General features: G+C 39.7%; 1 protein-coding gene across 1 annotated transcript in view; it reads left to right on the forward strand.

The window, feature by feature from the left end:
* Positions 1-18,097, forward strand: part of cenpi (centromere protein I) — an 89,877-nt gene that overhangs the window by 63,085 nt on the left and 8,695 nt on the right. Inside the window, exons 17-19 of the mRNA XM_059977076.1 lie at positions 3,159-3,207; positions 12,394-12,627; positions 15,092-15,130. Coding sequence (XP_059833059.1) covers positions 3,159-3,207; positions 12,394-12,627; positions 15,092-15,130 — 322 coding nt within the window. The remainder of the gene's footprint in view (positions 1-3,158; positions 3,208-12,393; positions 12,628-15,091; positions 15,131-18,097) is intronic.

Below are 18,097 nucleotides of genomic sequence, written 5' to 3' on the forward strand. Positions count from 1 at the left end.
AGGGTGCTTGGACTCAGGGTACCGAAGCAGTTTTGAGGGCTTCATTGCCTCATTAGACAGCCTCCAGGCCCAAACTCCAGCCTCCCGCCTGCCCACCGCCAGCTGCCTTGGCCAGGTGCGGCTGGTCGTGGGTGGGGTGAGAGGACAAGGTAAGGGCCAGAGACGGTCGCAGTCTGGAGAGAGCGACCGACCGAGCAAGGAGTGCGTCAGGGCCCGCCCCCCCTTGTAGGATCTGTCGGCCAAAAAAAGTTTTCTTCAGTAGATCGCAGCGAGGTAGCTGCTCTGCCAGTTACAAAACACTGAAGCCGAATTAGGTTGACTGCGAATATTTTAGCACCAGGTTCCCCATGAACATAGCTTCAGAGGCGGCGTCCATCTGTCCGTGTTCCAGGCTGGTAGCAATGGCATTTCCCACCGGCTGCCCGAGGCCAACCAGTGATCCCTGGCGCGAGGGTATCACTGCGTTTAGGTGACTGATGACCTTGCGTAGGTTCAAATTCAACAGTGGATGTGACAGGGAATGAGGAAAGGTGCAGCTGACTCATATCGTTTCCTTGCAGCCCGGTGCTTGGGGACCACTTAAGTACACTATGTAGTCAAGTGTGTGGCGGGGGAGCTACATGCATGCGCACTGGGCAGAAAGAACGGAACTAAAACCCTGCAACCTGGAAACAATCTCTCAACAGTATTTGTGTATTTATTTTTCATTTTTTTTCGGGATCTACTGGGAAAGTCTCAAAGATTGACCAGTAGATCACGATTGACGGGTTGGCGACCACTATGTTACAGATTAGTGGAAGTCCATAGTCAGCCAAGTTGTTGACCATATCTTTCAGCTACACACATGCATGAAAAGTTGCTATTTCCAGTAGTAGACATGTAGGAATCATAACCAAAACAGATTAGATAAATCTTAAGTTCATTGTAAGTTCTTAACAAAGAATAATGTGGAATTTATGGTTTACCTCTCTTTCCCTTATTAACTCGAGATTTCAAGTTATTTAGTAAGCACATATTAAGAGCAATGGAGACAAATTGATTCTAAATTAAATTTGTGCATTGAGCAAAGGGCAAGGCATGTATACTAAATGATTATTTTATGTTTTTATCATGGAAGAGAATGCTGCTTAAATCTCAATAATAAAATATGGAGGTAATGGATGGGGTGAATATTGAATACAGGAATGGTTGTCTGCCCGCAGTGCAAATGTCAGCTGGTCAGGGTCAAATAAATCTGTAGCTGCTGAGGGAAAGAGGGCTCCTAATCTTCCAGATCTCAATGTAAGGCATGTGCAAGAGAAGTGGAAAACAATAAATGTGTCATCCCTTGTCAAAAAAAAGGTAAAGGTTTATGCCAAGCAACTGTAGTCCACTCAGTGATGATGGGAAAGCCTTTGGAAATAAAAAATGGGAAGAAAAATAATTAATTGTTGGAGAAATGTGGGTTGATAGTAACAGCCTATTAATCATCTTAGCCATTTATTGAATGAACAAAGAAGTTCTGGATAAATGGTAGAACCAGTGCACCAACCTGAAGTTACTCAACTGACCTGTAAACTGTATGTGGAAGAGTTTTGGTCCTTGTATTGCCTTCATTATGTACCTCAAAACCCATAAAGCAGAGGAGAAACTTGGAATTTTAAATTTGGTTGTAAATGCAAATGGCTCTGCAACTCCTGTTTGAAACCTTTTTTGTATTTTTTCATTTTAAGAAACACTGCTCACCTTCCTCAATTTCTTCGAGTTCTATTTGGCAACGTAAGCTGGTAATGCACCTTCCAATTTCCATAATGATTGCCTTGTGCTTGAAACATTCACACCTTACAGCCTGTCTCTCTAGTGCTGCCTTACTTAGTTGCAGTTTTATTATTTGATCATGACTAAAGCCTTTTTAGTATGCCTGTTCTCTTTCTGCCTTTAACATGCAACATGCTCTGGGTGAGCATACTAAGTAGTCCATTCACTCCAGGGGTACTGAGCTTTACAGTTCAGTGGTAATTATTGCAACTCATGGTAGTGCAGTGGGACAGCTATTAGTACTTCTGCCTCTCAGCTCCAATGACCCAGGTTTGCTCCTGACCTGTGATGCTGTCTGCGTGAAGCTTGCTCATTTTCTATGACTTCATAAGCTTCTGCTGAGGCAAAGCAGCGTTCCCAGTCCTATCATATCTTGCACTAAGCTAATTTATCCATTTCCAATTAGCTGGTTAGACAGGTGCTTGAGATGCTTGACAATTTTACGGAATAACAAACTAAGTTTGATAATAATAGATATCACCCCGTATAGCACTATATGTGGGAGCTTAGTAAGCACGATTAAATGACAAAAAATTGAAGCATGTAAAACAGGATTTCTAATATTAATGAGAGAGGAGAATCTGAATTTGGGATTCGATGCATTTTGCTGGCTCAGGCTGATCAACAGATACCACTAACAAGTAATATTGAGGCAGGTTATGGGTGTTTGTTTCATATACATTGATTATTTCCAATAAATATGTATTATTGTCTACGCCACTTTTCTGTTTTCCTGTATCATTTAAGCATCAAGGTTTGATACAGATTTCCTCATTTGAATCTTTCCATGGCTTGGCGTCTTCATACCTCTGCAACCTCTGCCAAGCTGACATTTTCCTCCCTCTCTTGTAATCTTTGCATCTATAACTCTAGCTTTGTATATTTTGTCTCCCTTTACTCTTCATTGGGCATGTCTTCTAAAGTTTGTGGGCCAATAATGTTATCCAAATCTTCTCCATTTCCCTATACTGATTAAAAGCATCTGTTTAATTAAATATTCAAGCCCTCTACTTTGGTAGAAAGGGCAAGATTTTACAGAAAATTATATTAATAAAATACTGAAAATACTCAACAAGGCCAGCAGCATCTGCAGAAAAATAAACTAGGATAATGTTTCAGGTCAATAACGTTTCACTAAAACTGGTCTCATCAATTCCAATAAATGAATGTTTACTTGAAATGTTAGTAGCTTGAGCCTTTCTTCAACCTGAATAAGGCACCCTCTTTGAATATTAGTTTTTTTGAACAAAATAGATAGGAAGAAAATATTTAATCTTTTTGAAGTTTATTTCTGTCTGCAGTTTACTTTTGTACAAATAATATACAAATGTATGAAAAAACATTAATTCTCTATTTTTCAGGTATCGTACAAATCTTGTAGCTTTGAAGTCTTTGGATCCAAGCAAAAATGTAAGGATATTATAGCAGAAGAACCTTTGAGAACTGCAAAATTGTATCTTTCAGATTTGCATTGCAGTGTGGTTCTGATGCTTTTTTCAAATAGTGAAATGCTGTTTTGGTTTTACTAATCACTTAGTTTGTATGAAACCCACATATTTGATGGTATATTAAAATCGTATAATCATGAGATTATGCTCATGGATGGTTATTAGTATTGATAAGTTTACCGTGAGTCCAATAACTCTGGTTATTTTATTTATTTATTAAATAAGTGTAAGTCTGAATCCTTCCAGAATGCTTTGTAAACTGCTGGATAAGTGTGATCAGTCTTAGAAGGTGAGTGCCTGCAAGTAAATCAAATACTTTGCTATGTCTAAATCATAAAACTAGTTCCCAGCCTCCCAAAACTACCCTTTAACTATAGCTGATTTAATTTGACAACAGATGACCAACTTGTTCAATACAACTCACAGTAGTATTCTGAAATACAAAATTAAAAAGAGTGGAAATGGGGAGAGAGTTGCTGTAATAGATGGATAACCTTTTATCGGTAGCTATCAGTTGGAAATGGAACAATTGGGAGGGATGGAAGTAACTGAAGTCTGTGATAGGGAAGAGACTGGAGAGATTGAATGAAAAATAGTGCTAGTTCTGACTAGGAAAAAAGATAATAAAGGCTAGATGTTACTAAAAGGCATGTCTGGGAGATGTGCAAGTAGGGGAGATGAATGAGATCTAAAATTGCTCTGAGGGGGAGAAAACGAATGCTAGAAGTTCACGAAAAGACAGAAATGACTCAGTGATTTGTTGTATCATATGACTAAAGTAAATATTACATTATATTTAATTGAGTGCCAGAAGGGAAATGTTTATTCCTGTATCCTCCTTGAAGGGGTTTGAATTTGTATACCACCTGGCAACTTACAGTATATTTGGCAACAGTCCCAATTTATTGAGCTAGGTCAAACACTGACATTTTAAGGTCTCTTAAAGGTAAGACCAAAAGAAGAAGCAGGATAAGACTATGGAACTTCAAATCTTCATAGCATACTTGCAAACTTGCTTTGAATCATGATACTATCTTTTCATTGAAGTTAGTAATATAAACTGTATATGGACAAAGGGCCAAAGATACTGACCTCAGTGAGACCTACTAGATACAGTCTTCCAAATTATTAGTCAGGGCACGAAGGGATATGGGGAAAAGGCAGGAGATTGGGGCTGAGAAGAAAGTGGAGCAGCAATGATGAACTGGTGGAGCAGATTCAATGGAACAAATGGCCTAATTCTGCTCCTATATATGGTCTTAAACTACCCATTTATTGTTTCTTGGTATTTAATTAATCATCTATCTTTTACATGCCTAATCAAATTGTTTTGAGTATTCAAACTATGATTTCCATGAGTTTCTGTTGATCCACCCTATGTGGTACATGCTCAGGAAACAGTAGATTTGACTAGTATTGTTATTAAATGTGCTGTTAATATGGATTCCAACATTTTGTTGACAGCTTGTCTGCCCCCTTTGAGACCAATAACATAGGAGCAGAGTTGGGCCATCCAGCCCATTGAGTATGTTCCACAATTTGATCATGGCTGATTTATTCTCTCTCAACCCTATTCTTCAGCCTCATCAGCTTTGATACCCTTACTAATCAAGAACAACATGCACAAAATGTTGGTGGAACTCACAGGTCAGGCAGCATCTTTGGGAATGAATACTTCTGATCCTTCCATGAAGACTGCTGTGTGTTCCCTTGACTTCCCCTTCCTGAAGTCCATTATCAATTTATTGGTCTTACTGACGTTGAGTGCAAGGTTGTTGCTATGACACCAATCAACCAGCTGATCTATCTTGCTCCTGTACAACACCTCATCACCATATGAAGTTCTGCCAACAATAGTTATCATTGGCAAACTTATAGCTGCATTTGAGCTGTGTCTAGCTACACAATCACAGGTGTAGACATAGGAGAGCAGTGTGCTAGGCACACATCCTTGAAGTGCGCCAATGTTAATCCTCAGCAAGGAAGAGATGTTATTTCTTATCTGCAGACTGGTCTTCCGCTGAGGAAGGCCCAGATTTTGGAGCTTTTTGATTAGAACTGAGGATATGATTGAGTTGAACACAGAACTGCAGTCAACAAACAACAGTCTAGCATAAGTACTACTATTGTCCAGGTGTTGGCGCATGGCCTAGTGGGCAAGGCATCTGACTAGTAACCTGAAGGTCACTGGTTCGAGCCTCAGCTGAGGCAGTGTTTTTGTGTCCTTGACACTTAACAACCCATTGCTCTGCAACGACGCCGGTGCCAAGCTGCATGGGTCTTAGTGCCCTTCCCCTGGACAACATCGGTGGCGTGGAGAGGGGAAGGCCTGCAGCTTGGGCAACTGCCGGTCTCCCATACAACCCTGCCCAGGCCTCTCGAGACCGACGGGGACACACACACACACACACACACACACACACACACACACACACACACACACACACACACACACACACACACACACACACACACACACACACACACACACACACACACAGACACACACACAGACACAGGCACACACACACAGACACACAGACACAGACACACAGACACAGACACACAGACACAGACACAGACACAGACAGACACACACACACACACACACAATTGTCCAGGTGATCCAAGGCCGAGTGGAGAGCCAGTGAGATTGCATCCATTGTAGACCTGACTAACCAAGAAAAAGCCCATAATGTTGTTACAGACACCTCTAAGTTTGAGAAATTGATGTTCATGCCATCAGGTTGGAGGCTACCCAAACAGAATATAAGGTGTTGTTCCTCCAACCTAAGTGTGGCCTCATCATGACAGTGAAGGAGGCCACAGATAGAACATTGAACACAGAATAGTACAGCACAGTATAGGCCCTTCGACCCACAATGATGTGCTGACCCTCAAACCCTACCTCCCATATAACTCCTCACCTTAAATTACTCCATATACCTGTCAATTCTCTTAAATTTCACTTGTGTATCTGCCTCCACCACTGACTCAGACAGTACATTCCACACACCAACTACTCACTGAGTAAAAAGCCTTCCTCTAATATCCCCCTTGAACTTTCCTCCCCTTACCTTAAAGCCATTTTCTCTTGTATTGAGCAGTGGTGCCCTGGGGAAAAGGAGCTAGATGTCCACTTTATCTATTCCTCTTAATATCTTGTATACCTCTATCATGTCTCCTCTCATCCTCCTTCTCTCCAAAGAGAAATGCCCTAGCTCCCTTAATCTCTGATCATAATGCATACTCTCTAAACCAGGCAGCATCCTGGTAAATCTCCTCTGTACCCTTTCCAATGCTTCCACATCCTTCCTATAGTGAGGTGACCAGAACTGGACACAGTACTCCAAGTGTGGCATAACCAGAGCTTTATAGAGCTGCATCATTACCTCGCAACTCTTAAACTCTATACCTCAACTTATGAAAGCTAACACTGAATAAGCTTTCTTAACTACCCTATCTACCTGTGAGGCAACTTTCAGGGATCTGTGGATATGTACCCCCAGATCCCTCTGCTCCTCCACACTTCCAAGTATCCTGCCATTTACTTTGCACTCTGACTTGGAGGTTGTCATTCCAAGTGTACCACCTCACAATTCTCTGGGTTAAACTCCATTTACCACTTCTCAGACCACTTCTGCATCCTATCAATGTCTCTCTGCAATCATCGACAATCCTTTGCTCTATCCACAACACCACCAACCTTTGTGTCATCTGCAAGCTTGCCAACCCACCCTTCCACCCCCACATCCAGGTCGTTAATAAAAATCACGAAAAGTAGAGGTCTCAGAACCGATCCTTTTGGGACACCACTAGTCACAACCCTCAAATCTGAATGTACTCCCTCCACCACGACCCTCTGCTTTCTGCAGGCAAGCCAATTCTGAATCCACTTGGCCAAACTTCCCTGAATCCCATGCCTTCTGACTTTCTGAGTAAGCCTACCATGTGTAACCTTGTCAAATGCCTTACTAAAATCCATGTAGATCACATCCACAGCGCTACCCTCATCTATATGCCTGGTCACCTCCTCAAAGAACTCTATCAGACTTGTTAGACACAATCTGCCCTTCACAAAGCCATGCTGACTGTCCCTAATCAGACCATGATTCTCTAAATGCCCATAGATCCTATCTCTAAGAATCTTTTCCAACAGCTTTCCCACCACAGATGTAAGACTCACTGGTCTATAATTATCCGGACTATCCCTCCTACCTTTTTCGAACAAGGGGACAACATTCACCTCCCTCCAATCCTCCAGTGCCATTCCCGTGGACAATGAGGGCGTAAAGATCCTACACCAGAGACTCAGCAATCTCTTCCCTCACCTCGTGGAGCAGCCTGGGGAATATTGCGTCAGGCCCTAGGGACTTATCCGTCCTAATGTATTTTAACAACTCTAGCACCTCCTCTCCCTTAATATCGACATGCTCCAGAACATCAACCTCACTCATATTGTCCTCACCGTCATCAAGTTCCCTCTCACTGGTGAATACCGAAGAGAAGTATTCATTGAGGACCTCGCTCACTTCCACAGCCTCCAGGCACATCTTCCCACCTTTATCTCGAATCTGTCCTATCTTCACTCCTGTCATCCTTTTGTACTTCACATAATTGAAGAATGCCTTGGGGTTTTCCTTTACCCTGCTCACCAAGGCCTTCTCATGCCCCCTTCTTGCTCTCCTAAGCCCCTTCTTAAGCTCCTTTCTTGCTACCCTATATTCCTCAATAGACCCATCTGATCCTTGCTTCCTAAACCTCGTGTATGCTGCCTTCTTCCACCTGATGAGATTTTCTACCTCACTTATCACCCATGGTTCTTTCACCCTACCATTCTTTATCTTCCTTACCAGGACAAATTTATCCCTAACATCCTGTAAGAGGTCCCTAAACATCATCCCAATTCACACCTGCAAGTTCTATCCTTTCAGCCTCATAATTTGCCTTTCCCCAATTAAAAAACTTCCTGTCCTCTCTGATTCTATCCTTTTCCATGATAATGCTAAAGGCCAGGGAGCAGTGGTCACTGTCCCCCAGATGCTCACTCACTGACAGATCTGTGACCTGACCTGGTTCGTTACCTAATACTAGATCTAGTATGGCATTCCCCTTAGTCGGCCTGCCAATATACTGTGACAGGAATCCATCCTGGACACACTTAACAAACTCTGCCCCATCTGAACCATTGGAACTAATCAGGTGCCAATCAATATTAAGGAAGTTAAAGTCACCCATGATAACAACCCTGTTATTTTTGCACCTTTCCAAAATCTGCCTCCCAGTCTGCTCCTCGTTATCTCTGCTGCTACCGGGGGCCCTGTAGAGTACTCCCAATAGAGTAACTGCTCCCTTCCTGTTCCTGGCTTCCACCCATACTGATTCAAAAGAGGATCCTGCTACATTACCCACCCTTTCTGTAGCTGTAATAGTATCTCTGACCAGTAATGCCACCCCTCTTCTGCTTTCCACCCCCCCATCCCTTTGAAAGCACTGAAATCCAGGAATATTGAGAACCCATTCCTGCCCTAGTGCATATCGGAATGGGAATAGGAAGTAGACTTAAAATGGGTGGCCACAGGGAGATCCCCCTTGATCTGCCGGACAAAGTGTAGATGCTCAGCAAAGCAGTCTCCTAATCTATGTCGGGTATCACCGATGTACAGGAGGCCATACCAGGAGCACCAAGCACAGTAAATGACCCCAACAGACTCACAGGTGAAGTATTGCCTCACCTAGAAGGACTGTTTAGGGCCTGTTTTGAAGATGTTAGAGTTAATTGTAAAGGATGAGGTTTCCAGGTACTTGGAGGGACGTGATAAAAATAGGCCGTAGTCACCATGGTTTCTTTAAGGGAAAATCTTGCCTGACAAATGTGTTGGAATTCTTCGAAGAAATAAAATGTGGGATAGACAAAGGTGCTGCACATGAGGATACTTAACAAGATACAGGAAAGATGCTAGCATGGATAATGGATTGGCTTTTTGGCAGGTTATGTGGAGAAGGCAGAGAATGGGGCTCAGCAGGAAAATGAGTGAGCCATGATTGATTGGCGGAGCAAACTTGATGAGCTGAATGGCCTAATTCTGCTCCTTTCACTTATGGTTGTACAGGTTTCAGATGGATTATTATGACCAATTCTAATCAACTGAGATCTGCCAGTCAGAAAATTTAGAAGCCAGTTACAGTTGGTCTGAATGAGGTGCAAGGGAGATGACACACTCTGCAGATCTATTTTCTATGTACTGTATGTCAATTACAAGGGGTCCAGATTGTCCTGGAGGCTGCTGCTGATGTGGGCCATTTGCCAATTTCCCAAAACATTTCATTATAGCCGATGTTAGAGTGACTGGTTGTTCCTCGTTGAGACAGGACACTTTAAATTATTTTGGGGCCTGGAATGAAGCTTTCCTAGAAACAGATGTAGGTCAGTGAACTGTTAAAGTGAGAAGCTGAAGATGCTGGTAAAGATGGTTGCCGTTTGAAGGTTTTTGTCCCATGATTACCACCAGCACTTCATGCTAATAAGTACGGAACTAAAAGGATGTAGCAAGTTAATGCATGCATGCTGGGACTTTGGAACTATTACTGAGGCAAGTAAGACCCATACAGGTCAAAAGAAGGATAGGAACCTGAAATAAGTGTAAGCTGAGAGGGAAAGTAAATTGAAAGTGTAAATTAGGAATACTGTGAGCAACACAAGTAGTGGAAACAAAGAAATGGAGAATGGAAACTTGCTAACAGTGAATGAATTCATCGTGTAAATAATCATAAATATGTTTGATCGAATTGGTATGATGGAAATATGGCAACTAAAGCTGGAAGCAAAAATTTGACATTTGGGAAGAGGAGGAGGAGGGATGGTGTTTTAATGGGATTATCCAGTGTAATGGATAAAAGGAACCTGGCTTGGCAGATAGCATTGTAAAATAGAAATTTTGAATGGAACAAAGCAGGAGGGCACAGAAATCATTGAGAAACATTGTATATTAGACTGACTAATAGTTATGGTTTAGGATATATTATAAGAAGGGTAATCAAAGGTGCATCTAATAGGTTGTACAGTAATCATTGGGAAGGGGGGAGGAAAAACGTCATCAGATTAGTAATAACAAGGTAGAATGTATATGAGAGATTTCTAAATCAGTATGTTGTGCAAGAAAGGTTAATCTTGTAAAGGAGCTACTGGGAAAGGGCAAGTATAATATGATAGAATGTTACATGGATTTCAAAATAATGAAGCTCAATCTGAAACCAGGGTTTTAAATGTACCAAAAGGAACCTTGATGTGCAGGTTGAATGCATAAGATTGGGAAAGTAAATGCTTCTCCACTATCATATTTTTCCATGTCTAACAGCTAAAGAAATAACTCAATTGCACCAAATGTATATTTCCTTGTATTGCAATACTAAATCTAAGAGGCCAGAAAAAGCAGGAAGCATGACAATTTTATTTTTCGTGTAGGGAAAGTAGAACAATGGAGTCAACCTGCATGAATCATAGATGCAGAAGGGTTAATAGTACTGTGGACTAATATTGGTTCCTTACAGACATGGAAGAATTTCATAATTGGGAATGGTAGAGAAATTAAATAAATACATAAAACTTACCTGGTATACAGGAAAATTAAGGGTCTTTTACAAATGGAAAAAGTAAGACAAATCAGTACAAGTATTGAAATTCTACTAGAACACTTGATAACTGATAATCCCTCAGATATGATCTTCATCCCCTAGTGTTTTGAAAGTAGTGCCCGGGATCCTAATAGTTATCATCTTCCAAAATGTTATAGATTTTGAAATGGTTTCTGCAGGTTGTAGCAAATCTGACCCCTATTATTTAAAGGGGGGGGGGGGTGAATGAGAAAATGAGGGTCTGCTAACTCGCTTGATGTTGATAGTCATTCTGGTGGCAGCATGGGGGGGGGCAATAGTAAAGGATGTGATATCAAAACACTCAAAGAATAATCTGAGCAGAATTGACTTGTATTTATGAAAGATAAATTATGTTTGTCTTACTGAATTATCTAAATAAGGCCTTGGTGAGGCGATACCTGGAGTATAGTCTTCTTACTTTTAACAAATAAGGATGTACTTGCTATAGAAGGAGTACAGTACAGATTCACCAGAATGGTTCTTCATAGGACAGTCTTGTATGAGGAGATGTGGAGCAGGTTGGGCCTATTGTCTAGAACTTAGAAGAATGAGAAGCAATTTTACTGCAATACTTGAAATACTTGAGGATCTTAATAGAGTAGAAGCAGGGAAGATGATTCCCCAATTAAAGAGTATAGTGTCAAAATTTGAGACTGAAACGAGGAGAAATTCTCCATAGAATGGTGGTGAATCTTTATAATTCTCTAGACCATGGGGCTGTTGAAACTCAGTTATTGATTGCATTCAAAATACAAATTGATAAGCTTTCTGAATATTAGAGGAATCAAGGAAAGTGTAATCGAGTTGGAATATCAGCTTGATCTTGATGAATGGTGGAACATTCACAAGAGACTAAGTAATTTTAAACTGCTCATTTTTCTTGTGTTCTTGACCTGTTTTTGATGTTTTCTGCTGTGTGAACTTTTACTCCATATTACAATCATTATTATAAAGCAGCATATTCTTGAGTTGAAACCCATGCAGAGCAGTGTACACAATAACAGTGATTTTTTGTTTGACATTTTATCTTCAAATTTTAAGCTTGAATAGTTTCTTCTTTCGGTCAACAAAGGATACTGTAAGTACTCTGCAGATCAGTGAGGGTGGGTTAAGATTTTTCAGGTTTGCAGTCTGCTGTATTTGCCTATATATGAATATTTTCAGCTCTGGTAAGAATAGTGTAAACGATTCTTTTTAAGGAAACTTTGCTCTTCAGCTTTTCACTTTAGGCTCAATGGGTTGGCTGTTGCTTTCTTAAGCCATTGTCTCAATATATTTTACAGCAACATCACATCTTGAGGTAACTAAAAATTAACTAGGCAACTTCTAGAAGTTTGGCTACAGAGTTTGTCTGAAGAATCATGTTAATTTCGATACTCACTTGTTTTACGTGCTTTTTCATATGTGAAAATATTCAGACGGAATTAGAACTTGTATTAAAATTTAAATTTGGATAACTCATTTGATAACCTGAGATATCCATGTTTTTCAGCTGCATATGGGATTAAAGGTGAACAGGAAAACATTTCAGCAATACAATTCATTTGTGAAAGCAGCAGTCAGCTGTTTGTGGACATCTGAAAACTTTGTGCAAGATATTTGCTTGATGGGTATTGGGATTGAAGATGATCTGTTGGCACAAACTAAGATTACAGATTCCAAGGACAGCTTTACTATTGTTAATCATCCAGCACTCATGGGGCATGCCATAAATTTTATCCAGAAGGTAAATGTGGATTGAGAATTGACAGCTTTAAAGCAGAGATTTGAGGCAATCAATGCCAAAACGTACTTGTGTGTTAGTGAGTTTTCTTATTTTTTGATTGGTGTAGGTCCATCATTATTTTGGAATAATTATATTAAGTGTGATGTTCATAGGAGTCTGCAACTGCAGTAGTCCAAAGCTGGGTCTGCAACTGTGATTTTATTTTATTTCCTTTCCCTCGTAATGGAGCAAAACAGAAGTTTCATAATTAATGTTTGTACAAATCTAATTTTTGAGAAGGGGGGAAACTGCAGCTTTTTGTCATGTACGTTAATAAAGGCAACATGGGGCTAAGGACTACAAGCTCAGGTAACTTTCTAAAGTGGTATCAAGAAGTTCTATCCAATAGATTTTTTTAAGGCAAAGTAGACAAATTCTGCTAAAATATCATTTTTCCCCGTCATCTTAAGCTTTATTTGAACATTAATAGTTAACTACTTTCTTGCCTCTGCTTCAAAGTCCATATTGCATAAAGAGTAAATCCTTATGGTACTTTCAACTGTGCCTCCTTTTGCTCAGAGCACATTTCTATCTCCAGAGATAGCCCTTTGATGCTAATTTCGAATGTCATACCATAATTGAGGGTCAAGTTAGTTTATTTTTCATTGTACTTGTCTTCAACTTGTCCAACTTACCTGGAGCAAAAAAGCTACTCCAGATATCTCTTTTATATGACCTTATAACACTAATATATCTTGTCAACTTGAGTAGCATCTAACTTTAATGCTTTCTACATCCTTATTTCCTCTGAATGTGCACACTCAACCTTTTAGGAACAGCTTCTTCCCCTCCACTGTCCAAACTAAAGGTCACTTGATTTTTTTTGAAATGCAAACAAAAATTATTTTGCTGGTATGAATATTGTTTATTATCTAAAATTATTGTTACTGTTTAATTATTTTAAAAGGGTATTGCATCATCTTGCTGGTCTTTACAATTTTGCATAACTAATAATTTTCCATTATGGAAATATGACTGCTTGATTTTTTATGGCATATGAAATTGCAAAGAGTGTTTGAAGCATATTATTGTTTGGCTGTCTAAATGTAGTTAGAGTGAATCTAGTGTGGCCTATCCTAGTATAACTGTTTACTAATAACTAATGATTCCATATAAATTCTGCAAGTTTTGAAAATTAACCTCAATATTGCTGTTACTGTAAGTGATTGCAATAAAATATGTAATGGTTATCTCAGAAAATATTGTAATCATGATAATATTTTAGATTTAGATTTATGTTTTGTAGATGCATGCTTTGCAGATGATGTGAAGATTGGGAGGAGCAGGTAGTGTTGAAGGCTGCAGAATGACTTAGATTAGGAGAATGGGCAAGAGAGTGGCAAATGAAATGCAATTTTGGAAAATGCATGGTCATGTACTTTGGTAGTAGGAATAAATGTGCAGAATATTTTCTACATGGAGGGAAAGTCCAAAAAATTCTGAGATGCAAAGGCACTTGGGAGTCTTTATACAGAATACCCTAAAGGTTAACTTGCAGGTAGAGTCTGAGGAAGTCAAATGCAAAGTTCGCCTTCATTTCAAGAAGTCTATAATGCTGAGGCTTTCCAAGGCACTGATGAGGCCTCACCTTGAGTATTGTGAACAGTTTGGGGCTCCTCATCTCAGAAAAGGAAGTTCATTAGGATGATTCTGGATTGTCATATGAGAAACATTTGATAGCTCTGGGTCTCTTCTCACTGGAATATAGGATGGAGGGCATCTCACTGAAATCTTTCGAATGTTGAAAGGCCTAGACAGAGAAGATGTGTTTCCCTTGTGAGAAAGTCTAGGACAACAGCCTCAGGTTAGAGGGATGTCCATTTAAAACAGATGCGGAAAGATTTCTTTTGTCTGAGGGTGGTGAATTTATGGAATTTATTTCCACAGGCAGATGTGAAGGCCAGGTCATTGGGTGTGTTTAAGGCAGAACTTGACAGGTTCGTGATTGGTCACGGCATCAAAGATTATGGGGAAAAGGCCGGGGAGTGGGGCTGAAGAGGGGATAAAGGGATCAGTCATAATTGAATGGCAGAGCAGATTTGATGGGCCAAATGGCCTAATTCTGCTCCTATGTCTAATGGTCATATGGCTCACTTCAGTGTCATGGTCAACAGACAGTTGCACATTATTTTATTTACATTCAGGGTCTTTGACTCTAAAAACTGGCCACATTTGATTTTAGGGTAAATTGTCTTTTCCTCACATTTTTAATGTGTACTTGTTTCTAAATTTTGTAAATATTTTTATGGTGTGTATGGTAGTTCCACCGAAGTAGAGTTGAAACAACATTGTATAAAATCAGCCCTATGTTTCCCACCAAGTATTTCTATCAATTCGTGATTTGCTACATTGTCAGCTGAAATATTTGCTTGTCAAGTGCCTAGTTATTTTACTCCTGATAATCCCATTATTGAACTTTTTGCAGGGTTGGCCTAATGAAAAGAAACGATTGCGTGTAATTCAGGTATGCTAATAAAATGTAATTCCTGGAAAGTAGTGTAGATGAGAAAATGAGCTTTCATTGATTCATCTGGAGCTGCTGATGTTTTTCAATTTTGTATAAATTATTTATTCCCTCAATGTCTGTTGCTCCTACACAGGCAAACATCTCTGATACATAATACATATTAAGATCCTTCTGTCCATGTTGGGTCAGTTTTAGAATTCTGACTTCTAAGGATTTAATTACTGAATTTTCCAAAATTACAGTATGATAAAACATGCACACGGTAAAACAAAGATAGTTAGATGGTATTTCTGTTAATACCTCAACCTATTTTTGTATGTGTTTTTGTATGGTAGCTTTTTCTAGTGACCCAGGCAGGTTAAAAACGAGGTGTAGGAACTGGGGCCTCTGATGAGTGGGAGGGAGGTATAGGAAACATATAGGAGAGCCAGATGCCCTACTTGTGGGCATTCTGAATATTTGGTTAGTGAATTGCAGAATTTTACAGTATTTTGAATTGTCATGACACAGAGACATTCAGTCCATAAGAATACATACCATCTCTTCAGACAGTTCCATTTCGCTACTCTTTACATGTATTGCACTCTAGTAAATCATTTTCTACTTCCCTATCTAACTGAACTCTAATTGCTACAATAGATTATATTTCTATCATTGCAGGTTCCAGATCATAACCATTCACTGGTTTTATCATAACTAATGGTTTTCTCTGAATTCTTTCTATTTCTTTTATCACTGTACTTGGTCTGTACATTGTGTGGAAATGTCTGCTAATGAGAAGAGCATTCTCTGTTTATTTACCACACCCAAACTTCTCATGGTATTGCACAACTCTTTCAAGTCCTTCAACTTGTTTTCTGGCAAACAACTTCATTTCCTCCTTCCTGATCGTAACACTAAAATCCCTCTCTTCTATAAACCTTAATGGATTTTTTTTCTGGAAAAGTGAAATACCGTAGGTGCTGGAATTCAAAAACAGAAGCAGAAAATGCCAAAAATATTCAAGCTGAAAAACTAGGCAAAAGTAGAGTGAACAGGAAGGAAGTGCAGATGTGTTGGAGTCCAGAAGAGATTGTTGTGTGGAGGTGCAGTCTGAAAGAAGGTGATGTCGAATTATGAGTTACAAAATGTACACCTGAGGAAGGTGTAAAAAGAGGACAAATAAAATTAGCAATTAGTCAAGATTAAGTACTGTGTAATGTATTTCCAGTACACAAGTGTAAAGGAGAATGAAATTATTGTTACTCTAGATCTGATGCAGCACAAAAAAAAACACAATAAGATAAAGAATACATAATAATAAAAAATATTGATAGTTTATAGACATAGATTGTATGTCTATAAAGTGGTGCTAGGCACAGGAGTTTCTGTACATGAGGTGACTGACAGGAAATGATAAAATAGTGGTGTGAAGGGCTGGGATAGTGGGTTGGAGGTGTTAATCAGCCTTACTCCTTGGGGAAAATAACTGCTTTTGAGTCTGGTGGTCCTAGCGTGGATGCAATGTCACCTCCTCCCCCTGATGGAAGCAGGACAAACAGTAGGGTGGGTGGGATCCTTCATGATGTTACTGGCCCCTTTCCAGCACCTTTCTGTATATACGTCTTTTATGGCAGGTAAGCTGGTGCTGGTGATGAGTTAGTCAGTTTAGATTACCTGTTGTAGAGCCTTCCTGTCTGCCGCAGTGCGATACCCATACCATACAGTGAAGCAGTTTGTTGGGATGCTCCCTCCAGTGCATCTGTAGAATGATGTGAGTTTTGATGTGCCTAGTCCAGCTCTCTTCAGCCTCCTCAGAAAGCAGAGGTGTTAGAAGAAGGCAGCACTAGCACACACGAGTGGTAGAGCTGCTGTCATACTGCTGCAATGACTTGGTTTGATACTGACTTCGGGTTCTGTCTGCGACCTAGGCTTTCTCCCTCATCCTGAATAAAATGGCATGCTCGTTTTTGAACTTGAATGGTTCACTAGAAAGTGTATAAAAATCTAAAAAATATGCATTAAAATGTGTTGGTATAGAAATTTTAATAAACATGAAATTACCCTGAGAAGTTGCCGCTTTGGTACCAGAGGGAAATACATGGGAGTGCCTTAAGTGTCAGCATATATTCGATAGACTAAGTGATCTACTTCTCTGTCATATCAAAGTATGAAAAAGAATTAATGCTGGAAATTGCTGATTATAAGAAATTAACTTTAATGTTGAGCTTGGAAAGCTAGATGATGAAATAATGTTCGTTGAGTTTGCACACAGCTGCTTGGGACTGAGATACTGGATCAAAGTAGGAGTGGGATGAGAATTTGTCAAGCAGCTGAAAGCATGAGGTCATCCTTGCTTGCTAATGGTGATGCAATTGTCAGGCAGTCAGCCAACCTGCACCTGCTTTTCTAAAAGCCAGAAAATGTGATAGCTGATAAATGCAAATGCTGGAGATAGTCTGTAGGCCAGGAAGCATGTGGGGATTGAGAAACAGTTAATGTATTGGATCACTAATGTTTTATCAGAATTGTAAAAAAGAAAATGTGTTTTGACTTGTTAGATGGATGAAGTAAACAAAATGAGGGATCATAATGAAGTAGATATCAAGAGAATCAGGATGGCACATGTTGTTGATGCCATTTAAGAGGGTGGTGAATGATCATTAATCATACACGATCTGTACAGAGGAGATACAAATGGAGGGACAGAAGATTGGAAATGCAAACAAGGCAAAATACAGTGACATGAATACAGCAATTTCTGGAAACCCTGAAATAAAAGGAAATTCAGGAGCTGCCTAGGGAGTGAAATTCAATATCTACTTTCAGCAGAATCAGGTTTACTATGACTGGCATTTGTCATAAAATATATTGTTTTTGTTGTTTGATTTGTTCTGTAAGTTACAATAAGAAATAAAAAAGCTTTTCTGAAGTTTGGAGTTTAAAACTGGTGGGCAAAGAATTTAGAGAAAATCTGAGGGGCAA

The sequence above is a fragment of the Hypanus sabinus genome, chromosome 8 (genome assembly GCF_030144855.1).
Source record: "Hypanus sabinus isolate sHypSab1 chromosome 8, sHypSab1.hap1, whole genome shotgun sequence".
NCBI lineage: Eukaryota > Metazoa > Chordata > Chondrichthyes > Myliobatiformes > Dasyatidae > Hypanus > Hypanus sabinus.